This window comes from Pithys albifrons, chromosome 14, assembly GCF_047495875.1.
Source record: "Pithys albifrons albifrons isolate INPA30051 chromosome 14, PitAlb_v1, whole genome shotgun sequence".
NCBI classification, from domain to species: Eukaryota; Metazoa; Chordata; class Aves; order Passeriformes; family Thamnophilidae; genus Pithys; species Pithys albifrons.
Genome location: NC_092471.1, coordinates 18180290 through 18204061, shown reverse-complemented (window position 1 = coordinate 18204061; position 23772 = coordinate 18180290). Strand labels below are relative to the sequence as shown.

The following is a 23772-nucleotide window of genomic DNA, read 5'->3' as shown; positions in this document are numbered from 1 at the left end:
ATTTTTTTTTCTTAATAGAAGCTGAAAAATGTTCTGTTCTGTGTGACAAGATGTAAAAGCTTGAGAAGAGCCTCCCCCAAGGCTCGAAATATAGTAGCAAATAATCCCCACCCTTTTCTGTGTGTTTGCATTTCTTAATCACCCCAATTTCCAAGGCAGAACTGTACTTGTTGATGCTTCAGGTGGGCAGTGCTGATGGGAGAGGCTTTCAAGAAACCCAGTAAAAATAGTCAACAGCAAGATTTGTAATTAAAGTCCTTCTCTCCCCTTGTGCTTTTTCTGTTAGTAAGTGTGTCTGTGTTTGCAGAGTGGGCTCTTCAGGGCAAACACTGCTCTTGCTGTTTGCACAAGCTCAGAGTAAGAGACTGGATCCCAAGGATGGCCATGAGTGACACTCAACCACAGCACACAGGACAGGCACCTCTACACATTGCAGCAAAACCACAGGGCTCACAGCAGCAGGCCAGGCCTGCAGAAGGCACCAGACATGGCCTTTACCCAGCTCCAGTTGTGAGGACAAAGACCAAAGTGCATCCAGTTCATGGAATCCCAACCTGGGTAAGGCTAGAAGGAACCACAGTGGGTCATCTGGTCCCACCTCCCTGCTCAAGCTCCCAGAGCACATGGCACAGGATTGTGCCCAGATGGTTCTGGAATATCGTCAGGGAGGAGACTTCACACCCTCTCTGGTCTCTGTTCAGTGCTTGGTCACTGTACAGGGAAGTTCTTCCTCACGCCCAGGCGGAGTTTCCTGGCCATCAGTTCCTGCTGTTCCTCTTGTCTCATTGCTGGGCCCCCGTGCAGAGCCTGGTCCATGCTCTGCCCCCTACCTGCAGGCACTGCCAGACATGGGGGAGGTCTCCTCTCTTCTCAAAGCCAGTTCTCCTCCTGGCTGTGGCTGCACCAGCCTGGCTGCCATGGCAAGGTGTTCATCCTCTCCTCCCAGACCATCCTGCAGCAGCCTCTTCCTGCTCTTCAACCCTGAGCATCCCCGGGCACACCAACCCCAGCCAGCAAGCCCAGGGTTTGTGCTGCCCGCTGACACCACCACCTTCCCAACAGTGCTGTACTTCCCTCAAGCCACAGAAAAATCCCACGGGACACAACTGCCACAAGCACTGTAATCCCAGCAGCAGAAACCAAATAAACCATCCTGGACCCAACATCCCATCATCTGAAAAATTGGGATGCACAAAGGCCACGTTGTGCTGCCCCTGCCAGGGGTGGGAATGCCCAAGTATGGCAAAAGTTGGGAGTTTTCATGGGTCACACAGTGAGTCAGCAGGATGATACTAAAAAATAGCACAGTTCATGGTCGTTATCTGCTGTTTATATCGTGGCTGTGTGGAGGCTCTACCCCACTCCTGCCCACACCTCAGCACTGCCTGGGCTGGAAAAGACCCAAACTGAGCTATCAGAGCACTGTGGTGCTTCCCTCTGTGCTGCTTTTGCCTGCCACATTCCCACGACAAGCTCTTCACATCCCCTCAGGGATGGTCAACCCTGCAAGGACCCTGCCCTCCAGCACAGGGCTCGTCCCTGCAAGGACCCTGCTGCCCAGGGCTCCTCCCTGCAAGGACCCTGCTGCCCAGGGCTCCTCCCTGCAAGGACCCTGCTCCCCAGCTTGGTGGAGGAAGCTGCAGACCAGAAGGCACCACCTGCCTTTCTAACTGGAGCCTAAAATTGTGCAAACTGCAGTCCCCAAAGCAGGCTGCTGTGCTCCCAGTGCCCACTCCTCACCCACCCTGTGCAAGGCCCCGAGGGATCAGCACCCACCCCTGTGGCTCTGGCAGAGGTGGGCACACCGTGCTCCATGCCCTGGAGATGCCCAGACCTGTGCTGGCCCATATGCAGCACATTATATAAGCTATATGGGAGGCAGCTCCTTTGGCACTCCCAGCAGTCACTTGGTTAACCCCAAAATCTCAGCAGACCCTACACCAGCTCTGCTCAGTTCAGCTGCTCCATGTCAAGCAGGAATTATCCAACTTCTGACCTACTTCTGGACTGTGTTTTCCCCCCCTCCCTGCTCCTGCCCTCAGTCCCCAAATAAATCTGTGTGAGATTTCCTCAATTATCCCCTTCCTGCTAATAGATGTGGAAAGAGGATGGCATAACAATGTATTCCCCTGGCAGTGGTTCAAAATACATCTCAGAATTAACGTTGAGGAGTGCAGGATGTAGGTATATTTTAATTAAACATAAATGTATAGAAACAAGCAGTTGTGTTTCAGAAAGCTGATCTTCTGCTGCCACCCCAATACTTAATCTCCTAGCCATGCAGTAAGAATCCTTGTGCTCCTCTTTAATTGACAGGCCAATAAATCAGCCCTAATCTGCCCCTCCTGTGGAGCTGTGCATGCTGATGTTCAGCTGAGGTTCAGCTATTTTGGAATACAGCAACACTCAACTGGCACAACCTAAGCAGCACCATGCATGAGAATCGTTTTTGGAAAATGCTGCAGGCAAAGCATCCTGATGCTTGAAACAGACACAGACCTAGAACAAAACTTGGAAGGGGGACCTGAGCAATAAAAATCTGTGTTGGAAATGTTTGCAGGAGGAGAAGCTTATCTATATCTTTGGGAAGAGGAGGAGCAAGAATAGAGAACTCCCATTTGAAGGCATGAAGATACTCTGATAGGCATCTGTAATTCTGGATGAATACAGAGATAATTTGAACATGGTTTCTAAATGAGACAAAACCAGTCTGTGAGGAACAGGGAATGAGCAGTGCCTGGGAATTGCTTTGCCCATTACAGAAGGCATTGAGCCTGCCTTCCACTTCACAGCCCCCTTTTGACTCATCCCAGAAAAGCACTGTCAGATAAGAAATTGCAGCTCTTCAAAACAAGGAGGCTTTAATCCAATGGAAACTACACCTGCACACCTACATCTGTATCTTCCATACCCGAGTTCCTACTTTATCTGCTCCTTTTACCCAGAACTGTATCTGGGGCTGGAAACACTGGGCAATGTCCACAGAGCTCGGTAACAAAGTGCAATTAAACACATCACTGCAAAGGGAGCTCAGGGTACTGATATGACAGAAGAAAGAAACAAGGTGATTTTAAGCCTGGTGGAGAGTAACTTGTAGCACATTAAAGGAAGCCAGACCACATCCCTGCTGCAAACACCCAGTACATTTACAGGCAGCCTGTCCCTAAGTACACAGAAAACAGCCAGTGGGGGGATCTCCAAATTATTTAGGGCACTGCAGTGCTGGATGAGGCTGAAATGAAAACAGATGAAGACTCAGGCCAAGACAGCACCTCTGCATGAGATGGGAACCCACCTCTCATAGCAAGGAGCAGACAGGCTATCTCAGAATCCCAGGAGACCACAGAAACGACAAGACTTTCTCCGTGCTGGAGATGGACTGAGTAGAGGAAGGGAAGAAACCATTTTTTAACTCTTATCCCCATTACTACTTCATGCTCTGTGTGGGAGCTGGATGTTAAAAATTATTAACACCCTTGGGAACACACTGCCATCTCTTAAAACACCAGTCCCCTTTATCCACAGGGAAGGAGGTAATTCCAATCCCACTGAAATTACAAGTAGCAACACTCTGCTTGTCTCTGAAAAACACACTTTTTCTAAATATCTCTTGAGAGGCTCTGAACAAAAAGCTGCAACTTCCCCTCTCGCTGCTGTTTGCTCTATGTACACCAAAGGCCCTTGTTTCCACCTTACTGCACATGTACTGAAGCTATTTTTGGCCAAGAGTGACGTGGCTTTGTTTGCATAACTGGGTTCCCACCTCACGATCTGCCGCTCTAATAGTTTGCAAAATTATAGCTGGAAAATGTCTGACTACCAAAGAAGTGCCTGTAAAGTTCAGTTTGCCTTTATCTTAAGTCAAAAGTAAGGGAGGGGAAAAAAGGAGGAAAAAAGCCTCTCTGCAGCATCACCTATGAAATGGTTCAGCAAGATGTAAAACAAATTATTCAGTGATGACCAGCTGGGATGTGGAGATTTAATTCTGTCCTGGTTTGGGTGAAAGGGCATCAAAGCAGAAATGACAACTCCAAACTCACACAGGAAGAGAACCATTTTACACAGTGGAGCTTATTTAAACACTCCAGACAGACCCACTGCAGGCCTGATTTGTAACAACTCACGTCAACCCAAAATATCATCCGCAGGAAATGCAAACTTATCACTGATGCTTAAAAACAAAAGCAGAGCTCAAAATAGCAGCGTTTCAGAGGAGGCAAATACGTCTGTTGGACTATTCTCAACTGTCAAAACTGAGCTGCAATCACAGATCTCTCTTGAGGAATACTTGGTGTTTGTCCAGGGCTAAAAATAAAAGTGATATATCTTAGAAGAGAAAGAGATGGCCCTAATAAAGACTGTATGGAAATAAATTGTGTGTACAGAAGGATCCAACCACTGGTTTTTCTTGTACAGTCCCCACCTATGGGCAAGAGATGAACAAAATCGATTTCTACAAGAACTCTGTCCCTGCAGAACGCTGTAGAGGTGGGATGAACACTGTCCTATTCAGCACAGCCAACTGAGCCAAGAGAACTGGCCGTTTTTGTTTTAGCACATCTTATTTTGAAAGTATCAGTGCTTCAGGTTCTTACTTCACTCCCAGCATGGTGCTGCCTGAGCAAGAACTTCACAATTGAGCAGCACTATTGCTCTGTTTCATTCGTGACATCTCCCTTCTCTATCCTCCTCACTCAGCCACTCCCTGCACCCAATATCAAAAGGGCTCCAGGCATTTCACTTCACCTGCTCACTGGCTCCAGGGAAGTCCCAGATTAATGAACTTGTGGAGTTGGGGAGTCACATGGCCATGATTAATGTGAAGTCACACAACACCACGAGCAGCTACAAGCCCCAGCTGCAGAGAAGAGCAGGGACAGAGGCTGTGGTGGGGAATAGCTCTCCCTCCTCATCTCTAGAAGAAATTTCTCACCTGCACGAATCACTGAGCTGCCAGAGATGGCAGGAGAGTCTAGAAACATCTTTCTTACCCTGCACTGGCAGAGCCCACCCTGGACGCTGCGCTTGTTGCTGGTTGTGCCGTGCTGTGTTTCAGCAGGAACTCCAGAGCAAGCCCCACACGCTGCAGGCACAGGGCAAACACCTGCCAGCACACTGTGCAGCAGGCCTGAGGGAAACCAAACAGCATACCTGTCCACCAAACACTGTACCAGTGTCTCAGCCATGCCACAGAGCTGCTGTGGGGCCGGAAGCCTTCCAGGGCCAAGCCAAGGTCTGTGGTGCTGCAGGCAGGGGGAATCTCCGGAGGTGCTGGTGGCACACACAGCTGAACACTTGGGAGCCACCACTCACAAGACAAAGGCAATCCCACAAGACAGCTTCTGTCAGCATAGCCCTGTGCTGTTCCAGGAACACACAGCACTGCCAAGGCACCCGAGTTCATCAGTGCTACAGTGAAGTCTCAAAACACTTTAATTCACCTGTGTCTCCTTGTTCTCCTGCTTCCTAGAGGATGACACTTGACTGCAGCCTATTCAGGTGCCCCAAAGACAACTGCAACAAGACAGCCCTGTCCCTGCTTGGCAGTGAGCTGCTCGTTATTCAGCTCAGCCTCCTCCCCAGCACTACACCGAGGCTGATCTGACACATCCACTTCCACATCTGAACATCTCAGAGACACCAAGTGCCCCCCCCAGCACAGCAAGTTCCCTTTAGAAGACAGAAAAATCACTGCCTGGCTGCCGTGGGACACAGTTGTTTCTCCAGGCAAAGCTAAACTCACCTAAAAACTTGGAAATGTGTCAAGAGGCAGAGCTGAAGAGCACCTGTCACACAAAGGGCAGCAATGGAGTTAGTTCTGCTTCTAGATACAAGTCCTTGTATGAGGAGTGTAAAGGGGAATTATTCCACAGTGACTCATCTCTCTTGGAGGAACCTGCTTCCTGGGCATCCCACTCCAGCTGCAGTTTACAGCAGCCCTTTGGTGGCTTGCAGCAATTGTTCTGCTTTCCTTTGTTTCACCATGTCACACCCAGCATCCCTGGGGAGAGCCCTTGCAGGGGACACCAGCACACAGAGCCACAGCAGACAACTCTCACTTAGCTTGCAGATTTGCAGGAAAATACAGTTTGACTGAGGAAGTGACTGGTGCCCAAGCAGCTCTCCACATTCAGCATAAGCTAAGCCCACTGCTGAGGGCAAGAGTGGTTCAGGGGCCACGGCCAAAGACCCTTCCAGTGGCCACAGGCTCCGTGCCATGTCCCCAACAAGGGGGTGATGTCTCTGCTGCTGGGTCACAGTAGTGAGCCCCTGCAGCCTTCCCACTGATCCTGCTGATGCACAGTCTGTCCTGGTACTGGAGTGGCAAATGGCATTTCATAGTGGTAACAGCATCACTGCAACCAGCAATTGTTCCTCCTCCTCCAGCTGCAGAGTGCCACCACTGACTCCATCGCAGCAGAGCCACCATGAAATGTCTATTCTTGCTCAGATAAGACTGATCTCTCAAGGATTTTGGACAACAGGATAATGTATTTCCCTAGATATTAGAGGCTGAAAGAGATTTATTAAGGGAATTATTCTCTATATTCTGTGCAGTCCATTAAGAGATGAAGTTTTCCCTGATTCACGAGGAGCTCACTGCAGCCCATGTGACTGTACTAATGTAATACCCAAGTTCCCTTTGCAGCCTCTTATCCTCTTAATTTTATTCTCTGAATATTTATTCTCCCAAGTATAAGCACAGTGTTGGGTCAACATCCCAAGTTTAATACAGGTATGAAAACCTCTGTAATTCTGCAGGACAAAAACAGGGACAAAATTATACCCTTTATTCCTCCCTGTGGTACAAGAGGCAGCTTGTGACCAAGTCCTCTTTCAGCTTCTTCATTTCAAAGCACACAGCAAAACCCAGCCAAAGTAGCTGCACCTTCCCTGCAAGCCCCAAATTTCATTTGGCAGCATCACAGCAGTGGGGCCAGGTGCACTGTGATCAGTTTTTATGAACATAGCCCATCCACATTGCACCAGGATCATCAGATTAGAACAGGTTGGGGAGAGCAGCAGAGGAGAAGGTCCTGGATGTTCCTTCCAGGAACAATGGAAACAAACCAAGTGCTTTGGACACAGCGTGGTATCACACACAGCTCCAATGCCACAGGAGCAGGACAGTCCTCCCACCTCTCCACCACAGGATCCCAAGGGGAATTGCCCTTGACCATGGCAGGCTGACAATGCAGTGAGGCACTCAGACCTCATCTCAGAGTACAGGGAGCCACACACATGGCAAACACTTCCCTTTCACCCCCTGATGAATTTCTAGATGTATCCACCTACCCACTGCCCAGTGGCTCCAGCAACACTTTCATGATGTATCTCAGAATCACATCTTGGCAGCTACAGAAGACATTCTGAAACTACGACCTGTGCTTTTGCCTTTCCCTCCCAAATTTAGCTCCTTTTCAGCTAAATACTGGTGACACTGCAGTGGCCTTGAATCACAAACGCAGCCAGAGCTTAGGAAGCACTACAAAAGCATTTGTTCCAATATTTACTCAGAGATTTTTCATGCTACACCTACCACGGACTTTAGTTTATTGAGAACATAGTGCACTGGGGAAGGGCAAACCACAGAGTCTATGCTGCTGCCAAGCAAAATGTCATTAAGGTTTTAGCAACGCAACACAAATTGAGTTTACATTAAAGCTTCTTTTGTATAAACCATATCCCAGAGTGAAACACAGTGATGGAGCTGAGTAATGAGTTGAAGCAGAGCAATCAAGGTGGAACTACTGAGCAATAGGAAAAAGGAGCCATTCCAAACTGCTGTTTAAAGTTGGGCTGAGAGCTTCATTTGAACTATAGAGAGGTGATTATGTAGAGTCACCATCTCATACATTTAATACCATGTAGGATGCAGTACCTACCACCTGCAGTTGCACAGGAGACACCCCAAGGTTCAATTGCACTATAAAAACCATCATGAACTGGAAGCTGAAATTCTTCTTAATATAGAATTAGACATAACTGCTGAAGAGTTGAGAACCTCTTCTAAGTCTGTAACTTCAAATTTCTCTCTTGTGCTACCCAGCATACAAACTCAACTAAAGTTCACCATTTTGTCATTTCCAAGCTCTCCTTCCTGTAAGGATTCATTCTCACTGAAGAATTAATGTCTCCAGGAGGGCTGGAAAACACCTGTGTTATGGCACTGCTGGTTCACCAGCAAGTAATCCAGGCTTACCTCCCCCCACCCCTGCTCTGTACAAAACCCACAGCACTTTTAGATGTTATTTCTAAACAGCAGAGCATGTTGAGCTGGGAAGCACCACACACTTCTGGTTCCAGGATCCTTGCTTGGCACTGATCGTCATCCCTGTCACTGGGGAGCAAGTTCAGAGCACAGCCCGTTCATGCAGAAGGGATGCAAATGGGTTCAGGGCTGACCTGGAGTTCACACACTCATGCAGTGCTCATGCTCTGACCAGCTCACAAACCAAATCACATTAGACACATCAGAGCTCAGGTGCTTAAAAGGCTGCAGTGCTGTAACCCCTCCGGTTCAAGGACCCTCGCTGGGCTCTCCTCACACAGACAGATGGGGCTGGATCAGTGCACAGGGAGTTCTGAGGCTCTGAGACAGGGCCACCAGGACCTGTCAGCCTGTGCTCAATCCCTGCTTCCTCCCTGAATGAGCAAGCCAACTTTTATTATTTTACCAACAGTGCACAGACAGTTCTTCAGAGCTTGCAAAAAAGCTTTTATAAATGCCTAAGAGTGGCTTCAAGAAGGAAAGCGACAGGAAAACAACTACACAAAGATTTCAGAGCACTTCTAAGCAGAGCAACATAAGTTTATCAAGATATAAAACAACCCTCCCCCAAATATACAGCTCAGACATACCCTGCCAGCAGAAGTACTCAATGTTTAAGATGAGGGAAAAGAGATTCAAAGAGGATGTGTATTCCTGGCAGCCCTCCATACGTGCACATAAACCTCTAGTAGCAGCACACTGATATTTAAACTAATTAGCACCACGAAAGCCATGGGACTGTGCTTTTCTCTCAGCCTATTCACTGTGGCAGGAGGACTCCAGAATGCCTGTGATTACATCCCACTCACGCAGCAGGATGCTGCAGTCCACAAGCCCCAGCACACCCCCTTCTTCCCCAAGTACAAAGCAAGAGAAACATGGTGCAGGACACATTGAAAGAGAAAAAAAATCACCCCACCAACCAAAAAGGCCCACTCAGCACTATGTGAGAGGATAAAAATAGCAAGCAGGAGAGCTGGCCCTGAATATCAAGCAGCATTCCCTGTTCATTGCAGCACAATGTGAGCAAGAGAGAACCCAAATCAAGTTCCCCTTCACTCTGTTCTCCTGGAAGCTGAACGTTCCCTGAATTTCCTATTCCTCATAAACACACCAGTGGGGAATCAGCTCTGGGGAGCTGCAAACTCGCATATCCACCATCATTGCAGTGGCAGCCCCCCACCAGCCTCTGGAAACAGCTCCTGACTTCCAGAGGAGAAAGAACAGGCTGGGGGGTGGGTTTTGTGAATATTCAACACCTCTGCACAGCAGGCCTGCCTATTATTAGTATAGGGGATGTCAAAGAAGTTGGCTCTCATGCAAAGTTTTCATTCTGACTAATTAACAGTGGCTTCCTCCAGCATATCAATGTGGACTTTAGTCTCTTGTACAAGAGTATGCAGGGCAGGAAGGGAGAAAGAAGCAGACAACAGGAATGGCTGCAGGCAACTTGGGTGACTTAAAGGCTGAAAGTTGAATCTCTCGTCACAGAGTGAGAACCAACACACACCTCCACACACTGAGAGGATGGTTTCCATTTTAGGAAGGGCTGAGTCTCCTCCTGGAGTACCATCCCCACAGCATCTGTCTATGGAGAGAGCCAAGACAACTTCAACTGGACACTTAACCAGGAGCAACAAATCCCTTTGTGGCAAGAAGAAGCAGAGGCCAGTGATTCGGGTCAGTATAAAGCCAGTCCAGAGTGGGATTGTCATCCCCTGCTTCTGCCATCCAGACTACAGAACATCTCCCAGCACTGCTCTGGGGCTGGAGAAAGTAACTCATTGCTACCCTCGTCCATGGTCCCAGGGATCAGCCACGTTCAGCTGGCAGGACCTGCCTGAGGGTAAATCAGAGGCATGACAGATGCTGAGGGCCCTGTCAGAGCCAGGGCAGCCTTTGAGGTTACTCTGGGTTCTCAGCTGTCAGCTGCAGCCATGTTTGCAGTTTGGGCCACCTTGAGATCTTGTGCAAGGTGGTCTTCATTGTGCCAAACTGCTCCCATAAAAGCAAAGGCTCTAAGTGAGCTCACTGCTAAACCAAAATGTTCTGCACATAAATGTTTCAACACAGAGTCTTCTCCTGGCTGAAAAGTGTACCCTGGAAAAAATAAAATAATGAAAGCTTTCAGAAGTCATCCATTTGACCCTATTTACTTTTTACCTGCTTCTTGAAATTAGGAGAGAAATAAAAAATTATTGTAGGGCTTTACATGTACCACCCTCTAGAGCTTCATTTTTCTTACTCCTCCTACAAAATGGGAACAACAAACTTTACCTACTCCACAGAAAACTTCTAAAGCTTGTGCCCAGACTTGCAGATGCTCTCTTGTTAGGAGGAGAGCCATGAGCAACAAGAAAAACACAGATTTGTGCATGCACATGGGCACTCTCAGGAAGAAAATCAGAGGGAGACACTTGCCCTTTCTCTCCTATCACCACTTACTTCTGCAACTGCACTTTGCCATCCCTCTTCTCTGGACAGATGGATTAATGACAGACACTGTTAGCAGATGTGCCAACAACAGCAATAAATGGTGGTCTTGACAACAGGGATTCCTTCTTGGGCTTAGGATCAGCCTCTCAGCCCAGAATTCTGAGTTAGTACGTAGTTAAGAGATCCCATTTCTAACTCACACACACAACTCCACAAAAAAAATGAAAAAAAATAAAAAAGGAAAAAAGAGAGAAAGAAGAGTGGAATATTTTTGCCAAAATCTGCACAGTGTGCAGAGAAAAGAACAAGCAGCCTCTGAGGGTTCACAAAGCAGCTGCTCATCAGCAGCTCCACAGTTCTGAAGGACATGCAGTGATACCAATGTACCAGGGCTCTGCCTGTACAGCCACCCTCATCCCTCCAAGGGCCCATGTGGCACTGGTGCCCCCAGACAAGTCTGATGCTTTGCCAGGATCCTCTTGCTCTCTCTGCACCTCACACATTCCCAGGCACAGTTTCTGAAGAAGCCTGGCCTCTGCTTTGGAAGTATAAATCACCCCTTCCTGCACCAGCTCTGCCACCTGACTGGTGTCAGCTGTCAATGAAGGCACCTGACACAACACAGCCAAGCCCACAAATCTTACCTCAAATTTATAAATCTTGGCAGAGTACAAATTTCTTTCTGGCAAAGACATGATTTACAGACTTGTAGATCTTCATTGAGCTTGGGACAGAGGCGACAGATGAGTTTTCCAGCACTGCTGTTCTGAGCCACATTTATATATCCTGCTGTTGCAGCACTTGCACAGTACCTCTGATTTACAAACCCTGCACAGGTTTCACACCTGCCCATTTGCCGTAACTCAGGCTGAGCAACAGTTCAGCTCTGAACAAGTCTCCCCAGTCCCAGTTCTCTGTCCAAAAGGTGCACAGGCCTTTGGCATGGCCATGTCTAAGCCAACCACCACCCACAGATCTCCATGCTCATGAGAAGCTCGTTTCCCTTTCCAGCTCCACGTTTCCCAGATACCACCACCAGAGAAGGACAGTTTCTTAGCTAACCCTTCCCAAACTTGGGCAGAGTTTTTGGTTGGCTGAGGTTTCAGTTTTCCACTGCCTCTCTAAGGGTCTCTGATGTCAGGCTCTGTTTGCAACCAGAAACAGCTCTGGCTTTACTGGGATGTTTAGGACACAGACCATTCAAAGTGTGTCAAAACAGAGCAGCACCTTGGCTTCCAGGAAGGCCTCAAGGACAGCTATGAAAGATGCAGAGGCTCCTCTTTAGGGATTATTAAAGTGATCAAAGTAGACTAAATATATCCATGCACTAGTCAGTATCAGAGATCCTGACCATGGAAAAAGTTAATGAGTAACACCCCTGACGATAGCCCAAGGTAGGGCTTGCACACTGTACAACAGGAGACATCATTGCTGTATTGCTCTGCAGTCACCTGCCTCTATCCTGGCCCCAAGGACAAACAGCATTATTGGATTTGAATCTATTTTCCAGGAACTTGGATGTTCCAGGCTTGGAATGCTCAGCTTGTCTAAAACCAAAACAGACTTCCTGAGCTGAGAGAAGCAGTTCATGTCTGGGAAGCAAGGTAGGAACAAAGGGAAGGGAAAGAAGGAGAAAGGGCTGAACTCCTTTGTCTATCTATCCTCCAACTTTTATCTCAGCCCACAAAAAATCAGGAAAGAAAACAGCAGTGATGGAAGATGGCATTCCAGAAAACCACAAGTGACTGAAAAACCAGAGGTCCACCCCTGCACATTCCCTGGAAGCAAACACCCAACTCAAGGATGGAGAAGTCAGTCTCATTTACTGCCAACTTACTGCTTGTATGATGGAAAAACAGGCACATAGGCCAGGTCCTCCCTGGAAATCACACTTCAGGAAGGCAGTTCAGCAAATATCCAAGGGAAAACGATTACAATAAAGGTCTGGTAAGCAAGGACAGTTACGGGGCAGGAAAGAGCCACAGTGACGTAACTGCAGAAGGTCAGTTCCCCTTCTTGATCGCAGCAGGTAAATTCCTGCCTCCCAGATCATCCTTTGTTGTCTGCCCAAGAGGAACAACCAGGACTAAAATTCTTCTGTCATACTCACTAGAAAACTCTCCTTGCATTGCATTGCAAGCTATAGAATCTATTGGGTTTTGGATAACCCAAACGTGATGGGTTGGGTACCAATGAAACCAGACTCACAAATACTGCAAATCCAACACAAGACCATGGAATAGCCAAGGCCTCCAGACTTCCCACACATGGCACAGCAAAAAAAAATACCCAATCTCCTACCCAAGCAGGAAGCATACCAGACAGATTATACAACTTTTGCCATATTTTCTGAACTTTTCCCAGAGAAAGACATGAACATCCCCAGGCCCACAACAGCTTTTACTTCCCCTGTGAGAAGCATCATTCACAAAACAAAGAACAAAGCGGATTGTGCCTCTATTTGCAAAACACCTTGGAAAAGAATCAGTGACGTGAATTTGTCACTGAGATGGTGCTGGGGGCAGTACCAAACCCCAAAGACACATGGGTAAAAAGGGAAGGTAAAAAAATAAATCTATCAAAACCATGGAGTAGATCTACAGGTGATGTGAAACATCACCTTCAAGTGACACTCGGCCACATGGAATGGAGGCCCAATGCCTTCTTCAGACCAGAAAGCCTCCAATACACCCTTGAAGGGAAACCAATCCAGGGGAAAGGATAACCCACCTGTTCTTTTATAGTTACCAAGTAACTCTAATAACAAAAAACCCCTGTCTGTAGCTGTGAGAACCATAGACGGAGGAAACTGTCAGCAAAGCACATTGTTAGTTTGCGAGGCTGGACAGAGAGCAGGTAAACCCCCACCCCGAGAGAAGTGTGTTCCACACTGCACCTTACCCTGCTGATCTGCAGCTTCTCAGCTCCAGGCTTGAAGAGGTTCCACCGGCGGCCACCGTTCCGGCAGTTCCCGCGCACCTTCAGAGTCTTTGAAGCCTGTTCGTTCTCAGCTGCCAGGATAAAATCCACAGGAAGGGAGGAAAAAAAGAATGACAAAAGATAAATGCTGTGCTTTAGCTCAGGCTGGGGGCGGAGGCTGTTCTTTTAAATGAAAGAAACAAAATTGTTTGCAAGAGACTCATTCAACCTCTCCTTTAGAAAAAGAGAGCAGAGGGTATATTTAGGTGCTTTATTCAATGCTCTTGGGATACAAGAGAAATAGTGCAGCTTGAATACTATAAAAACACAGGCACAACGGCAGAGCCCGGAGCCACATCCCAAGGTGGGGTCAGCCCAGCTGGGTGTGGAGCCAGGATGCTCCCCCAGGAGCCCCAGAAGTTGAGACCCTCACCTGCACACACCAGTGTTCACAGGGCAACAGCTCCCTGGCCACCACTGCTACCAGAACCTCTGCAGGAGTCCCAGTCACGGTGGTCTGTATGATGCCAGGTCTTGGAGAAGAAACAACTCCTCGAATTTCCAGCAAACCAAAATGGAACAGGCCATAAAAGCTGCTTTTTTAAGGAAACTGGGCTAGTTCTCACCGCAAGCGTTTCAAGCCAGCCTCTCACAGATGCAGTTCTGCTCTAGCTTTAAGCAAGCAATACCACTTAGACCAAACCTCAGCCTGGCTCTGCAGATGGCACATACCCGGGCACAAAGCAGTTTCTAAAGGAGAGGCAAATGAGTTCTACTTTTCCAATCAACCCAAATTTGCATCTCTCCATCCTATTCCTTTCTTTTTGGGGTGAAGCTGGCATTCTGTGTGAGACCAGAGTATTTCCCTCCCACAATGAGCAAGTGAGTTTAATCCTTCTTCCTTCAGGCTTCCATCTGGCCTGGAGGCACAGCCACTGTGAGGAATGAAACGGAGCTGGGCACGGCTCATGCCCTACAGCAGCTGCCAGCACAGGTACATGTGGTCCAGGCAGAGCACACATATGTGCCTGTGTGTATGCACACACACCCCCATGGGTGTTCCCAGACCCTGGAGGCTTCTCATCCCTGTCATGGAGAAAGGCATCTCAAGAAAGCAGAAAAATTCTGGAATTCTTCCCTGAAAGATGCAGAATGCTAAACTTCTGTTTTCTCATGTACCTCCAACACAGGCAGAGGTTTCAGACTTTCAGTCTCAAGGGGTTTGAAACCAGGATAAATAGTTCCAGGCTTTGGGAGAGTGGAGACCCCCAAACACACAGGTGGGTGCTCTGCTCTGCCAAGAACAGAGAGCAGCAGAGCTGGGACCCTGCTGCAGGCTGGCTGGGCAGCAATCCTCATTTTCTTCCAGCGTTGCTGGGAGAGAGATTGCACTGAGACCTATTTCCTGAACGCGATGCTGATGCAGGCAGCCTGCTGCTATTTTTAGCAACACACCCTTCACTTTGGAGACTCAGGAGAGCCAGGCTGCAGCACCATGCCCGTTATAGCAGCAGCTGTTCCCGGCCCCAGCGCCCACAGGCAATGGAGTGGCACCCGGCAGCAGTGCCCGAACACGGGAGTGCTCCCACCAAGACGGGGGGACTCCCCACGTGTCAGCAGCGTGTGCACCCCGACAGCACAGCCATCAGTTAACAAAAGGCAGCCAGTTTGCCTTGTCCTTTCTCCTTATTCCTAACCCTGCTGTGCTGCCACCATCCATCAACTGCTCGGCTCCCTGGCGCGCTCCCGAGCAATGCCAGCACAATCTGGCAGCACTCCTGTACTTGCCCATTGCTAAATCACAGGATTCTTTGTGCCAGCAGTATCCCTTCAGGAAATAATTTCCTTACTCTAATTATCAATCTTTTTAATTAGGAGGTTCAAAAAATGATGTCATCTATTCAACCATCAGGCAATTTACCTGCCAATACAAGACCCTGCCAGCAGATACATTCCATGGTGCTCTCTCTAGCATCATGTGCAGGCCAAATGCAGAGGACAGCTCAGCACAGTCTTTGGCTCACGAGATTCCCTTTTCTTCATGAAGAAAAGTACCCAAGCACAAGAGAAAAAGATTCCTCACTTCTTGTTATATTTTCAAACAAACATCAGACTTGAGCTGTGACCTCAGTACCCATCACCACTCACCACCTCCAAAGGACAAGTACTCACAAGAGAGGATTCGAAGAGGGCAGAAAGCCAAGAGAAAACTCCTAAATATAAACTCACACGGAAGTTGCTGAACATGCCTACCTGTTCATGCTCTCACAACCCCATTGTCAGGACTCTGTTTAGACACATTAAAGAGAGAATACAGCCTTACCTCATAACCACACCGTACATCAAAAGACCTTATCAGCCAGCAAGAAACTCCTCAGCATGTGGCTATCAGAGCTCCCTCACCTGGTGCCAGGGCTGTAACAAGCCACATTCCTGACTTTGCCACCCATCCTGCCCTTGTGTTATGGGTTTAGCCAGGTGGGCCTAAATTTAGGTTTTAAAGTTCAGACTAGGTCTGGAATTGTCAGCTGACTTGAGCTGGGCTGGGCTAGCTAACAGCTGACATCTTCTAGCCAATAATATTGTATTCCATACCATATTACATCATCTCAAAAGGAGTAAAATCCAGTGTGTGGGAGTGGCTTAGTCAGTTCCACCATGGCCGGGCTACAAGCTGGACATGGTGCAGCTCCTGTCTTGGAATAGGCCTTGCTTCTGCTGCTTGCGTTTTGTTTGACTTCAGGGAAGTAGAAATATTTTGTTGTTATACCTTCTCTTTCTTGCAGGGTGTCTTTTAGAGTACTTATAGATCTAGAGTAAAACACTTTGTATTAACTGGGGAGTGGGAGGTTATTTCTTGTTATATATATATAAATTGTGTAAGTGTGTGTTATGCTGTAGTGTTCTTGGCTTGCTCTGCAGGCCGGGTGGCACCAAGACACCAGCCTGGCAGGGGACACCCCAAGCTACTCACCGCGCCTGCGCAGCAGGTGCTGCATCCGCCCGCCCAGCTGGTCCAGCCCCAGGGGCGTGCTCTGCGACAGCGGCTCCGAGCGGCACCTCTCCACCAGGACCTTGAAGGGTGGTGCTTGTGGAGATGGCTGAGAAGGATGAGACATGGGCTGGCAAGAGAAGGGTTAGAGAAGAATTTTACCAATGTGAGTCAAACCTTGGGCAAAGCAATCATGGAACACGTAGTAATACATAGAGTTTCCCAGACAGAGCATACCTGTCTCACTGCAGTGTGCACCCACTGCATGGCTGGCTGCAAGATCAGGACCTGCTGGCTCTGGTGGTGGAGCCCCCAGGACCCCCAGTGCATGGGGCTCATACCTGGAAGACAGCTCAGGGTTTGAGCCCAACAACTTGCAGTGGCACTGAGCACCCAAGGCACTTCTGCAAGTGACACTGATGGAGATGTCTCCTTCCTGCACAGCACTTTGTCTGCTCTCACATTACCAAGTCCCAGAAGGAGCACACACATGAGGGAATTAGCTGGTGCTGAGGGACCAGGACTAGTTAATAAATCTGGGGTTGGCTTCACAACATACAGTGAGGGCTGGCTGCTTGCTAAGGGCCAGCAAACAGCCAAGGAGACACACTGGTTGGCAGGATGGGCCTCACCTGCCAGCCCCACCAAAGCAAAGGACCAGAGCAGGTCTGGAGATGGTGGCCAAGGTCAGCCAGTCTTCAAATCCCCAGGCACATCCACAGTGATGACCTGGTTCCAGGTAAAGCAGGTGTGAGAATAACCACTTTGTTCCTTTCTTTCCTTTTCCTTCCCCATTTTTGCTTTGAGAGTCCTCCAGTCTGGGTCCCTCCTGCAGTCCCCACGGGGCAAGACACTAAGCCATGAGTTGCTTAAAATTCAACAGGACATGCCTTCTCTATCCTTGATGCCCCACCTTCCAGGGCCAGAGGCCAAGATATCCCAGACGAGCCCTCAAATTGTGAGAAGCACTCACAGTTATCAGTAAAATTTAGAGGGGATAAAGTCTTTGAAGCAAAACTAAACTTTTATTTAACAGATTCGGCTGAACTGGGTGTGTCTCTCTCTGGCCCCAGAGACAGACCCAGAACAAAAAGGAACAGAACTCTTTTATACCCTAACCTGGCTGGAGAGGTCCCTGCTCCCGTTCCTATTGGCTTGTACTGGGAGACCCATAACCTGGCCCTGCTCTGCCTACATGCCCAAGACCCCCACCCTCTCCAAAGGGTGAAAAAGAAGCTGAAACTGCCTTTCAAACACTTAACTGTCAAAAAAATGTAGCTACCTCCCTCCCCCTATTCTTTTTTCATCAAAATAGTTCCTTTATCTTTAGCAAGACCCCCATCGTGTTTCTAACAACACAATTCTAACAAGTCAGTGACAGGTCAGGGCCAGGCCCATGAGGGGAATCTGCAGCTTCCCCTGACCATCCTCTACAGGGGCCACTGACACTAACACCATCTTCTCTCTAACGTTTGTAGCATTCACCACAGCAATAGGTTCTGTCTTGTTTCAGTTATTACAGTGTGCCTCATCTCCTGGGAGAACACACATGACAGCTCTTGCCACCTTTCAGATGGCCCAAAAGTGAGGATGGGGCAAACCACAGCACTTAAACCAGGACCTCATTCTCCGGAAACACCCAGGTATGTTTTGAGCAAAACCAGGATAATTATTTTCCTGAAAGATTCACAGAGGAAAGCAGAAATTATCACAGTAGTTTCTCTGGAGCTGACTGATGACATCAGTTAACAATACATGTCCTCTATGTTATTGGTCTACAAAATATTACTTGAACAAGATAGCTGAAATTGATAGAAGCACTCACAAAGTGGTCACACACCCCAGTTACACCTAACAGGTGGTAACATTAATCCAAAGAATTCACATTTATACCTAACTGCATTAAAACACAGGAGGTCCTCTCATTCCAACTTTTATTGTTCTATTCCAGGAGGAAAAGTTCCTGAAAATGACAACTGTACCACAATATTCTGCAGAATGCAATGTTCTTTTTAAAAACATCACAATTCAAAATTCTATTTTCGTTTCATTCTCTGTGACATGTGACACCGTGGAAGTCTTGTGTATAATCTTAGAGTGAAGAAATCAGAAGAAAAATAATTTGACAAAGGTCAGGAGGTATTTCCTTCTAGGAGGCTTCTGCCCTCAATCAGAGACACATCTGTCACACTTCCAGGGCCCTGCTAATAACTGGGTGCCTGGGATGGTTTGGTGTATCTGTCTCAGGACTCCAGCAGCCTGTCTTCACTGATGGGCTGTTATTTTCATTTACAGATGAAGAACAAAGCAGACAGGCTGTAATTACCCCAAAGGCACAGTGGGAAGCTGTGGATGAATTAAGGCTCCATCTCCCATTGCCTGCTCCGAGCACCAGCACTGTGCCCACTGATCCATTACACTTCTCTTGGCTGGGAAACAGCTGGGAGGAGGTAAAACCCAAAGAAAACCTTTCATTAGGGAACTTTTGGACACACAGCCCCTTTAGCACACAGACCAGAATGCCCACAGGTCCCCTTTCCTATCACTACTCTGATGGCACCAAGGATGGCCTGTTGTAACTTTAGAGCCTGGGAATGAGATAAAAGCAAGATACAGCAAGTATTTTAGGAAAACATGTGGTAATCTCAATTATCCATATGTTCCATGGTTGGTTATATACACATTCAAGCTTTGCAAACTCAACCTACCTTTCCCTGACGATGCTAAAAATATGTTTCCCAAAAAAAATCCCTACCCCACTACACATAGCTCTAAATATAGGCTTTAATTCAAGATTTTCCTAGCACCTCATGGTTATTACGAACACAAAAATCTGAACAGCTTGGAGACAGGCTTTAGAGGTTTTGTCTAAAACTCAGATGATTGTCAGACATAACCATATTAAAAGCCATAAATACCCAGAATCTTCATTCTGCAAGTAAATTGCACCTCGCTGCAGACAGGAATACAGTGCTCCTTTGGCAACAGCAGGATTTGGAAAGTAAAGTGCTGTTCCTTAATTTGGAAGGACTATAAAGTCTTTTGTAAGCAGCAGACTGAGGAATTGAATAACCAGGAGATGAAGAGAGCTCTGAAGATCAACTCTGAGACACCATTTCCTGGTCAGTGCCACTCAGGAGTGCGAGGGAAGGGATAAATCGCCTCAGAAATCCCATCTGCAGCTGCTCCCAACATCCTCTGCAGCAGAGAGACAAGAAAACAATCCCAAGCTAAAGGTCACTGCAAACTTGCTGGGCATCACCTGCAATTTCTCATAGAAGAGGCAAGTTGCTGTACTTTCATTTAGTGCAGCTGCACTAAAGCAAACCCCCAGCCCCTGGGAGGATCTGAGATGTGCCCCAGCTATCAGACAGCAAATCTGCCAACCCAACCTCTGGCATGTGCACACTCAGGCAAATCCGTAATCCTGCGCTTCCAGTCGCACCCACCGCGCAGGGAGAGGCTCCCACTTTCCCACACAGGGAACACAGGGCAGCTCTTGCACAGGAATCACAACTTGTTATGGCCCTGAGAGCACAGACCCTGCCCCATCCCTGTGGGCCACTCAGAGCAGCATCACACTCCACAACAGGGAGCACTGGCATAGGCTGGCTCCTGAGAGGGACAAGCCCAATAGCTGCTCACAGGAAGGTGATGCTGAGGAGTGTGATCCCACAGCCCCTTACAGAGCCCTGAAGCCACACCAGCTGAGAAACCCAGGGCATCCCACCAGCCTGGCACTTCATCATGTGGGGGCACACTGTTTGCCAAGGTTGACAAGCCTGTAAAAATCTCATTGGTACATTTCTGGCAGTCCTGGTTCCCCCAGAGAACAGCCCCAAACACAGCTGGGGTCTGTGCAGTCACAACAGCGAGAAGCAAGAGGCAGCCTGCAAACTCTTAGGACATAAAATCCAAAATCCCAAGGAGAAAGATAAGGTTTTCTGTTCCACAAAAGCATCCTCTTATTTCACAAATAAGCCAGCAGAGGGCACAGAAAGACTGCGGTGAAACCCCTCTGCTCTGTCACTGCGAGGCTGACACAGGACCAAAGGATCCAGAGCTCAGTCCCAGTGGGCATCCCTGGGACGAGCCAGGACAATCTCTCTGCCAGTAATAAATCTGACACTTGTTTCTGGGTCCTAAAAACCCTAAACTGATACCTAAAATATGAATTCACATTGCAGATTTTTGCAACCTTTCCTCATGTCACTCCAAAGGAGGTATCAAATCCTGCACTAACCCTGTCCAAGGACACAACGTGTAGTTGGAAACCCTGATGGAAAGCTGGAAATGCTTGGTGTCAAAGCTTCCTTGCACCTAAACATCATTCCAAGCTACTGCAAGTGGTCAAAGACAACTCCTAAGGCTATGCCTGACTCCCTGTGGCAGCAGTCTTCCTGTTGGGATGCTTTAGAGGCAGGATGAGGACAATTTACCTGAGCACAGATATGGCAAATAGAAACTTCCATAGTTTGCAAACACCCAAAACTTAGTAAAGCCTCCAAATGATCTTTTATTCCATTTCTTATTTCTCTCAAAATAAGGAAGGCCCTTTCATCCAGAGATGCAGCAGTGTGAATGGAGTAATTAATTTCCCAGAGACAATCTATTTTGACCTTCACCGTTCTTTTAATTCTTCAAAACATTTTATCTCCACTGTTTCACAAGTTCCCAGAACATCAAATTTGGGATAGGGTCTGAAAGCAACTACCAGGGGGACAGTGTGAAAAGTAAGTGGGTGGGTTTCTACCTTTCTATATCTGCTCTTATTAAATGCTGTTGCAATGCTGTTTCCTTTAGGGCACTAAGATCAAATCCTGCTGAGCTGTTACCTGCCCATAAAATCACTCAGCTCCTGCCCAAAGACATTACAACTTTAAAAGGCAAGACCAGGAAAGCAAGAAACAGGAGCATTAATTGCAGGACAGTAGAGCTAAACAGATTTACTGCCAGAATCAACATGCAGGTTCCCTAAATCCCACTCCAGCATCCCTGCTACTACACCAGCCTCAGCCTCCCACACCAGCTCCTCACAGGCTTGGGCAGGAGCCTCAGTGGGAACGAGTGCTTTTGTGCTTTTTGTGGGACAATGAGGAAGTTGTTTGGAAAATACTTTCTGCCCCATGCTGCTGGCACATGGTGAATCTGCTGGGGAACTTGCCTCCAGCAGCTGGCCAGGCCAAGCCACCCCATCCTGGCAGCACCTTCTCCCTGCTTGTGGTCGAGCATTTCCCTTGAAATACAAACCTGTTAGTTAATCAGAGCAGCCTGGAGGGGAGGCAGCAGGGCCAACAACTGTCCTGGGGAACAGGTGCCAACAAAGAGCTGGATTTAGCTCTAAAACAATAGGAGCAGCAGTTTGCTGCTGCTGTCACACTCAGGCTGAAGTTACTCTTCTTCCATGTTTATTTTGGTGAAACATTTCCGAGTGCCGCTCCCTGATGAGCGATAGGCGAGCAAATCCCTGGGGTATCTCAGGTCACTTGTTACTGGAGCTGCTGGGGGACTCTCCTGTCTGGGAGCATCTCTCCTTTGGTCTCACTTTGCCTGCTCTGGGTTTGCTGCTGCACCTCCAAATCTGCAGCAGGACTTTCTGGGATGCAGGAGGTGCTTACAGCCCAGGAGGGCTGTCCCTTCCAACTGGCTGTTGCTCCTGCCCAGCGGAAGCTGCAGCAGCCCAGAGGTCGTGCTGCTATCGCCCCGCTCCACAGGAACTCACAGGAGGTTTCCTGTCCAGCTATCTCAAGCACCATGTTCAAGCTTCTTGGTATGTTCTGGCAGTAAGTAAATCTGTTTAGCTGTACTTAATGTTTAGCTGCAATTAATGCTCCTGTTTGTAAGCTGCAACAGCTGAGCTGGGACTTGTGGCATGTCCTGTTCACACAGCTCAGCTGGGGAATCACTGGGATTCTGCCCTGGGATGAGAGATGCAGCCACTGCCCCCAGCCAGTGGAGATGTGGCTACCCTGGGAAAAAGGGGACACTGTTTTCCTCTGCTCCACTCACAGAATCATAGAATGAATTGGGCTAGAAAAGACCTCCGAGATCATCAAGATCCAACCCTTGGTCCAGCTCCAGTCCCTTTACCAGATCATGGCACTCAGTGCCATGTCCAATCTCAGCTGAAAAACCTCCAGGGATGGGGAATCCACCACATCTCTGGGCAACCCATTCCAATGCCTGAGCACTCTCTCTGCAAAGAAGTTTTTTCTGATATCCAACTTCAATTTCCCCTGGCAGAGCTTGAGCCCGTGCCCCCTTGTCCTATTGCTGAGTGCCTGGAAGAAGAGACCAACTCCCACCTGGCCAGAACTTCCCTTCAGGGAGTTCCAGACAGTGCTGAGGTCCCCTCTGAGCCTCCTCTTCTCCAGGCTGAACACCCTCAGCTCCCTCAGTCTCTCCCCACAGCACTTGTGCTCCAGTCCCTTCTCCAGCCTTGTTGCTCTTCTCTGGACCTGCTCCAGCCCCTCAATATCTTTCCTGAACTTCCTTTCGTGCCTCTGTTATCTTGCTCCTGCCCAGAATACTTAGCCCCTTTGAAGGTAAATCAAACCACAGCCCTCTCAAGCTCCTTCTAAAAGCATCTCTTTCAGAGGCCACAAGAAGTGACCAACCACTGCTCACCCCACCTCGGAGTGCCTGGAATTACACAGTGAGCTGTCTGTAATTTTTTTGTATTACACGAAACAGAGCAGAAAAACAAATCCAGGAATAACTAACAATGCTACTGCCCATTTTAGCTGGGAGTCAGAAGTTCAGATTTTTTTTCCCTCATTATTTCTAATCTGCTGCCAATTTTCAAACACTTCCCCTGCTGGCTCAGAAGCTACAGTGATCCCTTTTCCAACAGGGAACAGTGTCATCACCTCTGCAATATCTCTGGTCTCTCCAGGCCTGAAAGAAAAGGGGGAAATTTCTTCACAAATTGACCCAGTTTCCCTATCTGGCACCTTAAAATAAAAATAAATAAATAAATCATCATTCCAGCCTCCGCTAATCACCAGAGACCCAAAAGAAACCAGCCATGTTTCACATTGGGACCTGCCATGGCTTCTCCATACGATTCCACAACTTGCACAGAGTGACTCACTCTGTGCTCACAGATACACCTGTACAGGTGCTACAGCAATGGGCTGAGAGCTATGGGAGA

The 23772-nt window shown here is 48.1% G+C and overlaps 1 protein-coding gene across 2 annotated transcripts in view; it reads right to left on the bottom strand.

The window, feature by feature from the left end:
• The window catches only part of ARHGEF9 (Cdc42 guanine nucleotide exchange factor 9), a 207574-nt gene that overhangs the window by 157243 nt on the left and 26559 nt on the right, over positions 1 to 23772 (bottom strand). For both annotated transcript variants that reach the window (XM_071569486.1, XM_071569487.1), the window contains exons 3-4: positions 16602 to 16749; positions 13610 to 13719 (exon numbers count right to left, since the gene is read on the bottom strand). In XM_071569486.1, coding sequence (XP_071425587.1) covers positions 13610 to 13719; positions 16602 to 16749 — 258 coding nt within the window. The remainder of the gene's footprint in view (positions 1 to 13609; positions 13720 to 16601; positions 16750 to 23772) is intronic.